The sequence below is a fragment of the Nyctereutes procyonoides genome, unplaced genomic scaffold (genome assembly GCF_905146905.1).
Source record: "Nyctereutes procyonoides isolate TBG_1078 unplaced genomic scaffold, NYPRO_anot_genome, whole genome shotgun sequence".
NCBI lineage: Eukaryota > Metazoa > Chordata > Mammalia > Carnivora > Canidae > Nyctereutes > Nyctereutes procyonoides.
Window position 1 is genome coordinate 1,474,086 of NW_026575146.1, and position 17,026 is coordinate 1,491,111.

The following is a 17,026-nucleotide window of genomic DNA, read 5'->3' on the forward strand; positions in this document are numbered from 1 at the left end:
GCATTGGAATCCAGAGTTGGTACAGTGATCTTGGACTTCCTATACCTAACACTGGAGACTTTTCCCTTAAAACCTTCAGGGCTTTTAGTCTCCCATTATTCTTTCTCAGTAAGTGCCTTTAAATATACAAGAAAAACTGACCTGCAATTTGTTATACATATATTGGTATTAAATATAAGAAATCTGAGAATTATTTGGTATCAGATCTATTGAGGTATTACAGAGAGCTTTCAAGGAAGTAACAAGTGACTTACTTAACATTTGTTCCACAAATAATAATGAAGATCTAACATGGTAAGGCTTTGCTGGGGCCAGGAAAGGAGTGGCAAGTCAAAAATAGTCTTTGGCTTCGAGCAGATCCTAGGCTATAGGAGACCAACATGCAAACTGGCAATCGCCATACAAGATACAAAGTACTCTGGAATGCCTGAGTACATGCAGCCAGGGGAGCTTGCAATGGGGATCAAATTTGGTTCTTAGAAGCAGATATTTCCAAACTGAGATCTGAAGGAGACAAGGAGGTAGTCAGGTGAAGGAAAGGAATTGGGGCAGAGGTGCTTTCTTGGCAAAGGGAGGGTCATGTGCTATTCTCAGGTTTGTTCCTGAGTGTTGACCTGAACACTCCATATGATGGAAGGAGCCATAGTACAATAAATAGCTATCCTCCAGACACATTGTTTTAGAACATAGTGTCTGTATCAACCCAGAGCGAATAGGCACCCCTTCCTTAACCACCTCTGGAAAAGATAATACTCATACACCATTAGTTTATGTCATGTCATCAGGTCATATGGTAATAATAAAAAATATAATGACTTCATTAATTACCTCTCAGATACAAGCAGAGAGTTTTTTTTCTACTAACGTGGTAGTAATAACTATCAGCCAGTCATATTCATTGAATAAACCTCATGTTTAAAGCATTTTGTTTAATGGGTTATGACATTTTAGACAAATGGAATTCATAGTTTAGTCAGAAGAGCATACTGTTTGCATACAGGGACACACACACCCCTTAGTGTTCTCCACAGAGTATACATAAATACTGGCTATATAGCAAACATGCACACAGCATTGGTAGAGTTCATAGAGGACAGAAGTATGGATGGTGCTTGTCCACAAATGCCAAGAGCTTGCATGCAGCATGTTCACTTTTAACCTAGTTGGGATTGTCACTCCCAACTGTCATAGAGTGAACATCTCCTCCCTCCCAAACCCAGAAACTGTATTCTTTGGGGTGCAGTTTTAGAGTTTGAAACCTTAGAAAAAGGAAAGATCTCAGTGATAGGCCTGAGAGGACAGGCTAAGACCTGCGAAGGTTTGTAGCATGAAAGAGAATTGAGATCGCCAGTACTGCAGATGAATCTGATGGGCTCTCACTATGGAGAGTATCATCAGGCTTGATCTCTGTGCATTATGCAACTGTCTAATCTTACAGAGTCACATCAAAAGGTATTTAAAGGGTAGGCCCATGCCCTATGTCAAAAGACATGGCAAGTCAACATAAATTTATATATTTTATGTTAAAATGAAGTGATTTATGTGTGGCATCAACTTGTGTTGTTCTCAACTCTAACTGACATTGGTGACTAAGTGGCCTTCTGGTTCAGACCAGTTAGGTTAGGAGAGTCACTACTTAGTTAAAAAGACACACTATATGAATAGAAAGGCACACATACAAAGTAGCCTCCGGAAAATATTGAACAAGTAGCTCAGACCATAAATACCAGTAAGTTCAGGGGCAGGAGGGGACTATGGTAGGTTTCATGGCAGGCTGAGGGAAAACAAAAGAAAAGCTTTATTTATTACCTATTATAACTTGAATCATTCTTATGGTAGTTATCTACATGGACTGAAGGAAAGTAGTGAAAAAAAATGACAGTCTCACTTTACACTCACTAGAATGAGAAATGAAACAAAAGAAATAATAAAATGCAATGCATTCTGATATTAAAACCTTTCTGGTAATTCGATAATGGAAGGATATATTCAGTAAAGTTTTACTTATTAGTCTTGTCTTAACACTGTCTTATGGGTTTTTTGTTTGTTTGTTTTATTGTGCTTCATTTTTCAAGAAATACTGCTTAGCTCTTTGGACCAGAACTGTCTTTTAATTTATTTTAATTTTTGATCAGCCACCATTAGAAACAATACAGATACGAGTACATGAATAAACATTCAGAGCCTTCACTTTCCATAATGAGAGACTCAGACTGTTTCTCCTCCAGTTAGGCAAAATCTTGTGAGAGGCTTCTGTCCTTAGGTACGACTTTTTTTTTCTTTTTTTTTTAAATTTTATTTTTATTTTTATGATAGTCACAGAGAGAGAGAGGCAGAGACACAGGCAGAGGGAGAAGCCGGCTCCATGCACCGGGAGCCCGATATGGGATTCGATCCCGGGTCTCCAGGATCGCGCCCTGGGCCAAAGGCAGGCGCCAAACCGCTGCGCCACCCAGGGATCCCTTTTTTTCTTTTTAATGAATTTCAACCCTTGTCTTTCCAACGTTGTTACTTGTGTTTACAACAAAAATTTGATATTTTGGGGGATTCTGCATCCTCTGTACCTGTAGTTGTGACACAATTTGAAAAGGACAGAGGAAGTTACTGGAAAGCAGGAAGCTGCCTTTGTGTGCTGCGAGAGCTTAGGAAAATTTTAATAGTTAAAAAAAATAGTTTATTCATCAGTGCATTATGCTTCCTAGAAAAAAATGCTACAGAGTCTTCTTTAGCATAGAAAATGATTGATTTTTGACCATAATTTGAGACAAAGTTCAAATCGCTTTCTGGTTGGTGGGGCTTGAGCTCTCCTGAGAGAAAGGCCCTGCACAGAGGACATGAAGGTCAAGGAATCTAGGCACTGCCTTACTGTCAGTTTTCATGGCATTATGTGCAGTGCACTGATCTGCCACTCTTGGTGCTCTTCAGTTCTGTTCAGTTTTTTTTATTTTTTAAGAATTTATTTATTTATTCATGAGAGGCACAGAGAGAGAGAGGCAGAGACACAGGCAGAGGGAGAAGCAGGCTCCATGCAGGGAGCCTGACTCAATCCCAAGTCTCCAGGATCAGGCCCTGGGCTGAAAGCAGCGCTAAACCGCTGAGCCACCCGGGCTGCCCAGTTCTGTTCAGTTTAAGTTTAGCACTCACACCCATATCCTCATTCAGTAGCCACCAATTCATGGCCAGTGTTGGCCCCTGACCATGGACATCGACACTCATCCTGAACATAACTTCATCAGAGTAACTTATGCAACCCTGTTTTATCACAGGAATGATTAATGTACCCAGACAGTGCACCCCAGTTTGGCTTTCAGCCTTTGCACCTTTGATCCTCTTTACCCCTGACTGTTCTGTCCCTGGTGTAAACAACCCCACTGGTTCCCAAAGGCCCAGCAGCCATGTGTTTGTATCACTGTCGCCATATGTCTTGCTCCTTCTATTTATATGGTGTGTGTCTGTATCAGTCTGCTTCTGTTCACTTTCTCATTTGTAGAGAACACTGAAAACCACTCTGAAACACCGGCAGCTCCTGTTCCATCTCCTCCAGCTCTTCCTAAGCCTAAACCCAAACCTAAGCCCAAAAAAACACCTGTGCCTCCAAAAGGGCCTGCTGCTGGGGCAAGCCCCAAGGCTGACGAAGTGCCTCCTATTAAAAAAATTACCAAGGCTCCTGGTAAGCAGGCCCCCATCCCTCCACCCAAGCCAACAAGCCGAAACACGACCCGAGAGCCTGGTGAGTATGCCCCCTGTGGGCTGGAGTCTAGGGTATTTGGCTCTGGGGTGGGGCTCATTACTTTTTCTAGGAATGGTGGCCTTTTTGGTATCTGGTGTCTTAGAATGTAACACCAGTGGATTTTGCTTTGACCTAGAGAATACCCAGGAGATTCCTTTGTTATTGTCTCTACCAAAGGAAAGTCAACCAGTTGATTAGTTGATCTCATTAGTTTTTGGGTGAGTAGACCTTTTTCATCCCAAGTATCTACTATCTGTGTAGGAACCAATAGAAGGATTCAAGGTGTAGTGTGCCTGATGAATAGCAATGATCTGATATCACATTATTTGCACATCACCTGGCCTTCTGCCTATTTGAGTTTATGACTGGCTTTTTGGCTTGGTTTTTCCTTCAAGATATCTTAAGTTGCATATAAGAATATGATACTTACATCTTTGACATTTTTGCCAGATCTTAGTATCTTAAATCTTTCAGCATACATAGTCGTTTCTCTACTGACAAATGGACAGAGGGTTCATATCACTCAGTCCAGCTCCACCCCACCCCTCTCTACTGGAATCACAGTTGTTTCATCCAAGTTGAAAGTCATGTCACATGCTCAGTGTTCACTGTCCACCCCCATCCTGAGACTTCCATGTATTATGAGGAATAGCATCCTACTAGGGTAGTTACAAGTCACTATTGCACATCAACAGGTGTGGTTTGAGCCACCTACAAACACCATGTAATGTCTGTCCAGCTTTCCTTTCAAATCAGATATATTTAATGCAAAATAGAGCTCCCAGTCTTCTAGTCAAGTGGCATAAGACACCTACCATGTCATCCAGCTGTAAAAAGGGACAGTGATCAAAGTATATATGCTGAATGGATTTTTCTATTAAAACATGCATGAACATTCTGCTGTGTTGTAGCAAACCTTATTTTCCTCAAAATCGGTTACTTTCTTACCGATTGGCTACCAGGCTATGCCTTCGTATTAATCTTTTTCCCCTCCATCATTTATACTCATACTGCTCAGAGAATGGCCTCCTGGACAGTAGAGCAGCCCTCCAAATACCAATAGATGTTTCTCTACTGTGCTCCTCTCTTTGGCTCTTGACCTTGAGTGTCTGATTGTCTACTAATAAGCTCTGAAATGAAATGTCTCAGAATGTTGTGCTTCGTTAGTGCCTGAGCAAAGTGCCTCCAGGCCATTTCCTCAGGCACCAACTGCCATGCATCCATTCTTCTTGGCATTGCTGTGTTTCCCAGACTGCCTAGCAAACCTGAGGAGCAGTGCTTGAAGTGAGGCAGGTGGTGACCCACTTCTTAAAGAAAAGCCGCAACTCCCCATGCTTGGGAATTATACAAACTTTCTCACTTCCTCCTGCCCCATACGGTAGTGGCACACTGTTGACTTGGCTTGGGCTCTCTCATTTCTCTCAGAAGAAAACTGGTGATTAATGCCACGGCAGGGGACAGTTTTCATCAGAGATTTTTAGTTATATCCAGATATTTTACTTGAAGGTTTGTTTATGGACTCGTGATGTTCCTAGGAGAATAACACAGTCATGCTATTGTCCATTGTATTGAGAGGCTCCACTGGACCACAGTATGAATAACAGTGTTGCTTTTCCCAGTCAGTCCCAGAGAAAAAGGAGTTTCATTGAACTATACCAACAAGACTGTTGTGCAAGAATCCTTTTATCAAATATTGATAATACTCCTTCAAAATCCAACTGATATTCCATTTGTAACCATTTAGACTCTACATGGTAACTTTGTTTTATTTGAATCATGTCCTTCTAGAAAAGTTCTTTCAGATGCAACTCTTGATTTTTAGTCAGATTTTTCAATTCTTGTAAAAGCTATCAAGATTCTTCAATTCCTGTTAGTATAGACCTCCAGATAACCAGATATTGGCTTATCACATTCAGCTGCTTTGTGAGTGAAGTAAGGTCAAATCTCCTATATTGTTTTTTTTTCCTTTCTCATTGTTATACATTGTGTTAACGATAGAAGTATTTAACTGAGGAGAGGTGGTTTTACTTTTTTAATTACGGCCTTAATTCAAGGTAGCTTAATTGGTTATTTTCATGGTTAATTTCAGCAAAGTCTTGTCATTTTAGAAGATACTATGACTTGACATTGCACCCCAGCATTGAAAAAATTGTCTTTTTCCTTAAATCAAGCTAAAGTTAACTTCAGGAAAGCTGTTAGGAAAGAAAGAATATTCTTTAAAATATATATATATATATATAATACACATTGGTATATATTGGTATGTGAAAGGGATTCTGTTCAATTTACCTGCAAAGATAATTGAACATGTTTAGACTTCAAATCCTTAGATTGTCATTGTGAAAAATAAATTTAGGATGAATTTAGATTGGAGAAGTATGCTTAATACCCTTGTCTTATTACCTATTAGCAAGTGAAGATTGTTAATTTTAAAGTAGTAGTATGAGCAGGGGGTAGTGTGAATTCTAGTTGTGTGTATCTAAAATAATAAAGACCCAAGCTATAAAGATATCTTTTAAGTCTGGATCTTTTCACCAAGTGAGACTCAATCTTTTTTAGTATATCAGAGTTGTGAAGTCTTATATCTCATTGTCTATTCCTTTGTTTTTCATCCCTTGACCCTCCCCCAACTGACTTCAATAAAGGTAAGTTACTGTAATATCTGTCATGGATTGGCTCCACAATACTAACAAGATATTTTCTAATAGTTCTGTGGAAAATAGTTTAACTCCTCATGAAAAAGAAACATATAACATTACAACAGACGAGGCAATTAGAAATTTATAGATCATACAGGTCATGAAACAAAAGACTATTCTGGTAGGAGTTTAAATGTGTTTCCCAAAATAATATAAAGAAAAGGAGAGTTAAGTTTTTTTTTAAGATGGTTTGATTGAAGGCAATCCTTTTTTTTTAATAATAAATTTATTTTTTATTGGTGTTCAATTTGCCAACATACAGAATGACACCCAGTGCTCATCCCGTCAAGTGCCCCCCTCCGTGCCTGTCACCCATTCACCCCCACTCCCCACCCTCCTCCCCTTCCACCATTCCAAAAGTAGGCAAATACCTTCTAGTGGCCACAACCATCCTCTGATGAAGACCTTCTAGGAACATAAGTGGTAAGAAAGATTGGCTTTGGGCATCCCTGGTAGGGCAGCGCTTTAGCGCCGCCTGCAGCCCAGGCTGTGATTCTGGAGACCTAGGATCGAGTCCCACGTCAGGCTCCTTGCATGGAGCCTACTTCTCCCTCTGCCTGTGTCTCTGCCTCTCTCTCTCTCTCTCTCTCTCTCTCTCTCTCTCTCTCTGTCTCTCATGAATAAATAAATAAAATCTTAAAAGATTGGCTTTGCAAGGGTATTTGTCACAAGATCTGAGAATGACACTGTTTCCCTTCAAATTATTCCAATGCTACCCATTTAGACATTTTTTGTAAAAAAAAAAAAAATTTCTGCCCTTTGATATTTTGTGAGGCTTGAGAGATTTTTTAAATTCCATTTAATTAACATATAGTGTATTATTAGTTTCAGAGGGAATTTAGTGATTCATCAGTTGCTTATAATACGCAGTGCTCATAAATAACTTCAGGTGCCCTCCTTACTACCCATCACCCAGTTGCCTTTTGATATTTTGAAAATGACTTGTCTTTCCTACGTGGCCGTGTGTTTTCACTGTACCCTATCACCGGAGCAGATGGAGGTGTGAGCTGGCATGGCCAACTTCTCTCTCTAGAACCATGGGGATAACTGGTTTGGAGTTGAGTACATTTGCTTTTGGTCCAGAAAGGAGCCAGAGGGATATATCCTAGGCTTTCTGAATGTGGGCCACTCCATTCCCAAAAAGACATCATAGCACATGCATAATTTGTGATGAGCCCAACCTTATGCTCTACCCAGACAGCTGCTGTCTGTCTGCCCTTTATGCACTGTGATGTCCCTTCTTTGGAGCATGTAGGGACTCATTCAGTGGACCGATAAGACAAGGAGCTGAGGATTTCCCTTTGGCTGGCTCAGCTACAAAAGCTAGAGGGACTCCTTAGTCTCCTTAGGAGAGGACTCTTGTCCCTTATGCTTCTACCTTCAGCATCACTGGCTCCCTCTTAGATTGGGAGTAGGGAGGGGGCAGGAAATAAAACCATTATCATTATTATCCTATTTCCTTTTATTTGACAAATGTTACCATTTTAAAGGGAACATCGTTGTTGACCATTGCATCTCATTTGTTTATTTATAAGGCTTCTTTGACTTTTAATGCAAAATCTCTCTATTTTAGCTGGTTCCTCTCATTCAAAAAAAGCAACTGGGTCCAAATCATCAGCTTCACCATCTACTTCCTCCACCTCATCTCGTCCCAGAGCTTCGAAGGAGACACTCTCTAGCAAAACAGGGACAGTAGGAATCACAAAGGGCAAGAAAAAAACCGGCAAGCAGCCAACCTCTCGATCATCCTCAGATGCAACCACCTCTGGCACGTCTGACCTGAAAGGAGAGTCTTCTGGGACAAGGGTGGAAAGTCTCAAATCTGAGCAGACTGTCTCTGGGACCGATGAGCAGACCACAGGCAAATCTAAGTCTGCAGTCCCTCCACCTCCTGTGGCCCCACCCCCTCGTCCCCCCTCCCCTCCTCTGCCTCATGAGGAGCAGAGCACTGTTGCCTCAGACTCTCCTGTTGTCCTGGTCAGCAATGGAGCTGACTTGCCTGTCCCTGCCTTAGACCCCAGTCAGCTTCTCTGGACCGAAGAGCCAACCAACAGAACCACTGTCCTCTCAGGCACTGGCTTAAGTGTGAGCCGAGAAAATGCAAAATGGTGAGTTGGGGCATAAACCCCATATTCCATCCATATCACCTATGAAGCTGAATACCAAAGATCACTAAACCACTCTATTGGAAATGAAGGAACCTACTCTGTTTTCTTTTGCAATTTCATCTAGTGACTGTAAGGTAAACACACATATCATCCACCCTTTGGTTTTTCATAGCCCTGCCCCAGGAATGTCATAGGCTACTAGGGAAGATGACATCAATCTTTCTGACAGGTACCACTTCAGATCTGTGGCTTTCAAGTAGATGTAGACGCTGCTTCTGAATTACTGTTCAGCAGTCCCTTTTCTTTCCCCGGACACTTCCCTTTCCTTTCTTTACAGTGGTTATTTTAAGTCTTTACTACTTAAAGTAAGTAAGTAAGTGAGATTATTCACTTAAAGTGAGTAATCTGTGTCCAGATGGCTCACCCATTCCTGCCTACCTTCATTACAACAAGCCATTTAACCTTCTCTATCTTGAAGAAAATAAAGACCATTAGGAAAGAACTCTCTCAGATTCCATCTCTTTTTCCTCTAGCCTCAGAGGGGCCTCTTTTCTTGCTTCCTCAATTCCCATCCCAACCTCTCTGGCGCATTTCAGCACTCATCCAGACAGAATCAGTTGTTGCATCTACTCTACTCTGGTAACCCTTTTTTCCTACCCATGGGACAGAGCTAAGCAACATATCTGCTTGCCTCTATGTCCCCAGCAACAGTACAGAATCTGGTATGCCACAGACATGACATCATCCAGTTGCCCAAGTCAGCAACCTGGGATTCATCCCAAGGGTTCTCATTCTTCTTCATCCCCTGCATTTAATCCCTTACAAAGTCCTATATATAAAGGAAAAAAAAATCCCGCATTAGCCTTCCTGTCACACGGGTATGAAGAAGGGAGGGCTGTCAGAGTATAGTAGACATCATAACCAATTCTCTCTAGGGGGAAGTCTTAGAGCTCTTAAATCCAACCTCTCCTCTCCTGTTTCTAAGAATAAAACCAAAATTCACTCTTGTGATCTTTTAATATTTTCTCTTTCAAAGAAAACTTTGTCATGCTAGACTTAAGAAAATTAGTACCTTAATTAAGCTGATTTGGATCGAGAGACTATCATTGTTAATTATTCAGTTGCTGATAATAATCACCTTCATTTATTGGATAGTTATTTAATGTCAGGAAACTGTCAGTTATCATTAATTCATATTAGTCTTTCCTGAAATATCTGTGTTTAATAGATGAGAAAACTGGCACTGGGAGAGGTAATATAGTCTGCCCTAGATTCCCCACTTAATAAGTTGCAAAGTCAGGATTCATACTCAGAGCTGCATGTCAAATTCCATGCTCTTAGAAATTGTATACATTTCCAAAGCAGTTACTTCTACTTCTGCAATTTCTTTTGTATTTGTTTCTTGTTTTTATCCTTTTGAGCACCATGGTTTGAAGGAAAGATAAACAAGAGTTAAATTACAAATTATCTTGTTTGACACAATAATAAACAATATGGGAGAAGACATTGAAAGGAATGGCTATAATGTCCTTAACTCTTCCAGCACATAGCAGAGGTCTTCTTTAATTATAATGTGTGTTTTCCAGCATTGCAATGAACTCCAGCCCTTAGAACTCAAAAATCAATCTTTTAGCATATATTTCCTTCTTGCCATCTATGTGCTAAGCAGTGTACTCAGCACCAAGAATGCAAAAGTCAGAAAGACATTATATTTAAAATTGGTTTTTACCAAAATAATGTCCAACATGTTCAGGAAGTACAAATGTTTAAGACAGGTCTGAATAGAATGAATATATGGGTTTATTACTCAGTATATTAAAGAACAAGGTAGAACAAGGTGATTCTTTAGATAGTCTTAGGCAGTGAGAGACCCCATATCCCAAGGTGACTTGACTGTCCAGTCCACTTCCTCAGACATTTATTGAAGGCACTGTATCATGCTAAGCACTGTTCTGCACAAGGAGGGGGGTTTTATGTCAGTCTTCAGCCCAAGTATGCAGAGGACGTCAGACAGAAGAGCTGCTGGTCACTATTTCCACTGGAACTATGATCAGAGAGCAAGTTTAGGACATCATTAGACATCAAGGTATTTATATAGAGATTTTCCTGTCACTCTGGATAACTATAATCCTTTCCTAGAAGAGGACATTGAGATATTCTTCCTGTCTGTTCTTCAAAGTTAAAAATTTAAATTACAGTTCATTCTGCAGGAGTGGTTTGTTTGCTCTTGAGTTAATGAGCCTGGAATAAGTAGTCTCTCAATTTTTTTCCCCCAAATCCTTCTTTTTTTTTTTTCTTTCTTCCGTTTTTAAGTAGATATTTTAGTTAGAATTTCTAGCTCTTAGTCACTTGCTTTACTTAGAACTTTCCCTCAGTTATGTTTAGTGAACGAATGTGTGAAAATCCTGTCATCTCATGAGGAGGCTTCTGTTTGGAATACAAATATCAAAACTTTAAAGAAGATAAGTAGCTATGTAAAAATATCTTCCTCTATTCACATATTGCAGGGTAGTAACCATGCAGTAGATTTCTATTTATTGTCAGCTTCATTAGTATCATCTAGGTCTGGGACAATTTAAGGCAGACACTAAGCAGCCTATCTGGAGCCTTTATCCAAGGGGGACTTGACTGTGTTTAGTCCATTTCCATGAAACTTAGTGAGTTCATTGTTTTGTTCAATGTGTCCAAGATACTTAGGGGGAAAATTAGAGGCAAGTCATGAGTTGATTAACACAAATTGGGAGTATAATAACTTAATATTTAGTTAATTATAACCTACATAATACAATATGACTATAACTTACAATATCAAGTATAAAATAAAATATAACATATAATAGACAGATTAAGAGTCGTAAGTCTGGATTTTAGACTGGACTTGATACTTTGTTTTGAGCAATGCACTCATGGCCTTCTCAGGTTTCATGAACTATAGCTTATCTGTCCCCTTATTCTGTAGAACAGATGTAAGTTGTAAATGTATGCAGAACTCATTATGAAATATAAATGATGACATTAAAATAATGATAGATGTCATAATAAATTAGCGAGCAATGATAGAAACGAATACTAGGGCTTAGCCCTGAAGTATCTTTTGTTCTGCTCTTCAGAATGTGTTATTAATTGACATGTCTACTAAATGTGCTGTGGTCACCCACAATGGCAGGCTATTCAAACAAGGATGGCTTCCAGTGGCAATCAAATAGAAATCCAGACTGTGGAACAGTTTTCTCATATTTAAAATGAGATTTCACACTGTGGAAACAGTATGATGGTTCCTCAAAAAAATTTAACCTAGAATTACCATGTGATCCAGCAATTATACTTCTGTATATATAGCCAAAAATATTAAGAGTAGGTACTTGAATAGATAATGTGTACACCAGTGCCCTTAGCAGCATTATCGTAACAACCAAAAAGTAGAAGCATCTGGTGGGTTATTGGTTAAGCATCTGCCTTCGGCCTGGGTCATGATCCTGGGGTCCTGGGATCAAGTCCCACATCAGGCTCCCCGCAGGGAAACTGCTTCTCCCTCTGCCTATGTCTCTGCCTCTCTCTGTGTGTCTCTCATGAATAAAGAAATAAAATCTTAAAAAAAAAAAAGGTAGAAGCACCCCATATGTTCATCGACTGATGAATTGATAAACAAAACATGGCATATCTATGCAATGGAATATTATTAAGTCTTAAATTCTGACATATGCTAAAGCATGGATGAACCTGAAAGACATGCTAAGTAAGTCAGGCACAAAAGGACAGCTGTTGCATAATTTCGCTTATAAAAAGCACCTAGGGGATCCCTGGGTGGCTCAGCGGTTTGGCCCCTGCCTTTGGCCCAGGGTGCGATCCTAGAGTCCCAGGATTGAGTCCCGCATCGGGCTCCCAGCATGGAGCCTGCTTCTCCCTCTGCCTGTGTCTCTGCCCCCCCCCCTCTCTCTCTCTCTCTCTCTCTCTCATAAATAAATAAATAAATAAATAAATAAATAAATAAATCTTTTTTTAAAAAAAGGCACCTAAAATATCAAAATTCATAGAGACAGAAAGTAAAATGGTGGTTTCCAGGGACTAGGGTTTAAGACTAGGGGTCCCATTATTACTTAATGGGACGGTTTCAGTTTGGGAAGATGAGAAGGTTCTGGAGGTGGATGGTGGTATTGCCTGTACAATAGTGCAAATGTCCTAGCTACCACTCGACTGTGTACTTTAAAATGGTTAAAAAAGGCAAGTTTTATGTGTGCATACTTTACTCAATAAAAATAAATAAAATATGCTGTGCATAGTTTCCCCTTTGAAAACAAGAATTTTGGCTGTTGGATTTTTTTTAATAAGTGAAAAATAGAGAATATTTTAGAGTCCTTAGGCTAATAACCACAAAGCACAATTTTCAACACCTCAGATTCTGACAAAGTTTACCTGTTTTTATTACTCAAAGAACTGTTGTTTTTTTTTAAGTTAATGAAAACAGCAAGCACATGTTTTGCACAAAACGGTCTTTCAGAAGCGTGACAGCCAAATTTGGATTCTTCTATTTATATCAGAAGGCAATTTGGGGATTTTCTGAATCCTAAAATGAAGCTCACATTGTTTTTGATATGATATGTTTTCAATGTAAAGCATTTTTTCTTATTCTAGTCTGTGAAAACTGGCAGGCTTTATATATTTATAGTGACTTTAAACCAGAGACTCTAAGCAAACTAATTAGTAGAAAATTATTGCATCTGTACACATCACCTTTCTTGTATAGAGTGCATTTAACTTCCACCTTTTCCATTTTACATTACTAATATATTCCTGTGAGAGGCAGTTTTATAAATGGAGAAACTGAAACCCAGAGAGGATACATGATTTTTTGACTTGATACACTGGCTGCGATGAAAATAGGATTAAATCATGTATCAGTTAAAGAGGTATGTTTTTCTGTCACCAGCCTTCTAAGTGTTGGGCTGCAAATCAACATAAATTCCACTTGTCAAGGGGCTTTGAGGACTGGAATGGCGGACAAGTGAATGGTGGTGGAGGTTCAGTGTAGTAAGTGCTCCAATGTGGTTGTCTGCAGGTCATCTTAGGAAATGGCAGAAGGCCAATGTAAGATTCCTGAAAAAACTACGGCTTTAGCTGAGGCTTGAAAGATAAGTAGGAGTTACAGGTACAGAAAAAGTATAGACAGAGTCAAATATCCAGGAACTTCTAGTCCACTGTTCTTTCCACTAAGGTCCCATGGCTATAGAAAAAAATTTACAAAATATAGTTTTACAATATTTATGTACTAAATATATCAGATATCATCTAGTCATTCCTTTCTATTTTATTTTTATTTTTTAAAGATCTTATTTATTTATTCATGAGAGACAGAGAGAGAGAGAGAGAAAGAGAGAGAGAGAGAGAGAAGCAGGCTCCACGTAGGGAGCCTGATGTGGGACTCAATCCTGGGACTCCAGGATCATGCCCTGGGCCAAAGGCAGGCGCTAAACCACTGAGCCACCCAGGGATCCCTCCTTTCTATTTTATAGGTGAAGAATCTAAAACCTAAGAATAAAGTCATACAGTACTACTGTCATACAGTACTACTTTTCCATTTCACTGTCCTTAGCTGCCTATGTCTGCTTTCTCCTTTCACCAACTTGAAAGATGCTCATGGAACTAGAGCTCCTTCTCGTCATGTTTGCTGTCTCTCTGAACTTCACACCACCCCTGTGTTATTGTGCCTTTAACAGTCTGACAACCAAAGATGAGCCGGGGAAGGTAGCATCTCAGCTCCTGCCTCCTCAGCTTATGGGAGAATCTTCAGGATCCTTCAGTGCCCTGGAGGACGAAGGCCAAAGGGAGTACCAGGCCAATGACTCAGACTCTGATGGGCCTGTCCTGTACACTGATGATGACGATGATGAAGAGGATGAGGATGAGGATGGCAGTGGAGAAAGTAAGACTTTTTTTCAAGAGGTGGGGAGGAAAATGGATGGTGGACAGAAGCAGGTGCATTTTGTAAATTACAGAAGCCATCGGCAATCAGACATCTGATGTTTTCTTTCTCATGTTCTTTTCTTAGATCAGAAATGTGCGTGTTCTAAGGTTTAGGTTTTGATGACAGGCCTTTCCAGAAGATGGTTCTACAGGGCCCAGGGGGTCAGGCCTTTGTCTCTGAGGAAGATACGCACATTTGTATTTGTACAAGGAATCAAAGCTTTCTAATGACAGAGGTGTTTTCAGATTGGTCAGAGATGGCCTTTCCACCTTGAAATCTTTCTTGAATAAAGAGCATAAACACGGATTCATTGGGTTACTTATTAAAGGTGTTTGAAACTTATGCTTACTTTTATACTAGGCTTTAAAGCGAAGAGAGATAAGAATGAGTCAAGAGTGACAAATATCTTTGAAGAATCATAATCATTCTTCTGCAATAGGTGAAATAGGATACCTTTTTGGAAGGAATGATATAGTACAGTGGATTATGCCAACTATTTATATATAACTTAGGGAACCGGAAAGTTTTGTATTGTTTGTTTGTTTTTAACTTCTAAGCATCATGATTTAGGAGGAATTCACTATGGAATTGAATTTATTCATTGTGAAAAGTTATTAATGATGAAGCATCAATTTGTCAAATTCCTTTAGTTTGTACTGAACAACAACAAGGAAATTGTTATCATCTACCTGGTATTAACTATCCTCTGTTGAGGATTCTTGGTAATTAAGGGATACTTGGGTAATTAAGGATTAAAACATTGCTAACATAGATAAATTTTTTCCAGCGTGATTTCTGAGTAGAGGAAAGGCGAAGACATGAATTAACTGAATGGTATAAATAAATAAAGGAGCTACATTTTTAAGACTTTCACAATCAGTAGTTTCCATGATCTGCCGTCTCAGCAAAATAAACTTCAAATATCACTTTTCAAATGATGAGGTGATATTTGCAAGTTCTTTCATGGCACCCAAACATTTTTCAGAACATTTTTAAAAATAGTTCTTCAATTTTTCAAAATGAACTACATCCAACTCAAAACTTTTTTTATTCTCCCCTGAGGTTAATTAAAATTCCACTCTTGCATGTGGATAAAGAATTTTGTCTGGACTTTGTTTAAAGCCCATGCCACATATAACCCGAATGCTGCTTGCTTAAAGCCTCTTTCTCTGCATTTCTGCCTTTTCCAATCCTCAGGTGCTTTGGCAAGTAAAATACGACGAAGGGATACTCTTGCTATCAAACTTGGCAACAGACCATCAAAGAAGGAACTAGAGGACAAAAACATACTGCAGCGCACATCTGAAGAGGAAAGGCAGGAAATCCGACAGCAAATTGGAACCAAGCTCGTCAGGTAATGGCTGAAATTTTACTACACACGGACCAAATTATAATTGTCTCCCACCTGTGGTTTCCTACCCAGCGGAGATCATTGTGAATTATTTGGGTAAAGGCACAACTGGCCTATGTGGTTTTCTAAAGTTGGTCCTGGATGGTGAACCACTCAAAGAACTTGCCCTTTGGTCCAGCCAGTCAATGGTTTGGGGGTCACCAAAGCCTTAGCCAAGTGTCAAAAAACTTTTTCTATTAAGGACCGGTTAGGAAATATGTCAGGTTTTGCTGGCCAGGAGGTCTCTGTCGCAGCTACTCAACTGTGGTGGTATAGTGTGAAAGCAGCCATGAACAATACATAGACAAATGGATGTGGTTGTGTTCCAATAAAACTTTATTCACCAAAATGGGCAGAAGGCCAGATTTGGCCTATAGGCCATAGTTTGCCCAGCTCCTGGCCTAATCCATGGACTCACTGGCATTCCTGTGATTACCATGAGGTCCTGTCCTGTGGGCCTTGAGACTATGGAAATACTAGTTAGCTTCAATGGCTAGCTCCATCCAAGTCAGGAACTATAGCCCCTCCATCACAACGTCCCCCTTTTAACTTCAGATAAATGATTATCTGATTTCACATTCTGCCTCCAGCCATTGTAGGGTTTCTACTTTGGCCACCAGTGACTTTGGAAGTCCATTCAACTGGCAGTTGTGATTGAAGTGAGTGCCAATGTTTGATGAACAACTTAAGCATATTTAATAGTATTTGCTATTCTGTTGACTTCTCTCACTCTGTGTAAACAACAGAGTGCGTCAGTTGGGAGAAAGGAGCAGTCTGGGATCCCAGGACAGGATTTGGAGGTAGAAGAAATACCTCTCCTGTCTTGGAAGTGGAAGACTTCTGTGACTGTGTCAGACCTGCAGGGTTGGCATGCAGGTGTTCGGAGGCTCTTATCTATTTGACAGATGGAGCCAAGCAGTGGCTTGTGGCGGGTAAATGAGATGCTACACTGAAGTCACCCAAGTGCCTACATCATTCATAGCAAGCAGTTAATACAAATATATATTTTTATTATTAATTTAAATAATTATATATCACTTGTATATGTAAAAATGTAAAACATTTTTCAAAATTAAACCCAATATTGGCACCTTTGTTCAATAATTCTAAAGAAAGAAAGGAATCATAAAGCAATTT

The 17,026-nt window shown here is 39.7% G+C and overlaps 1 protein-coding gene across 2 annotated transcripts in view; it reads left to right on the forward strand.

Moving 5' to 3' along the window:
- Positions 1–17,026, forward strand: part of PHACTR2 (phosphatase and actin regulator 2) — a 130,196-nt gene that overhangs the window by 71,204 nt on the left and 41,966 nt on the right. The window contains exons 5-8 of one of the 2 annotated variants that reach the window (XM_055310557.1): positions 3,491–3,730; positions 8,003–8,537; positions 14,252–14,457; positions 15,697–15,853. In XM_055310557.1, the coding sequence (XP_055166532.1) occupies positions 3,491–3,730; positions 8,003–8,537; positions 14,252–14,457; positions 15,697–15,853 (1,138 nt within the window). The remainder of the gene's footprint in view (positions 1–3,490; positions 3,731–8,002; positions 8,538–14,251; positions 14,458–15,696; positions 15,854–17,026) is intronic. The other variant, XM_055310558.1, reaches the window with a different exon arrangement.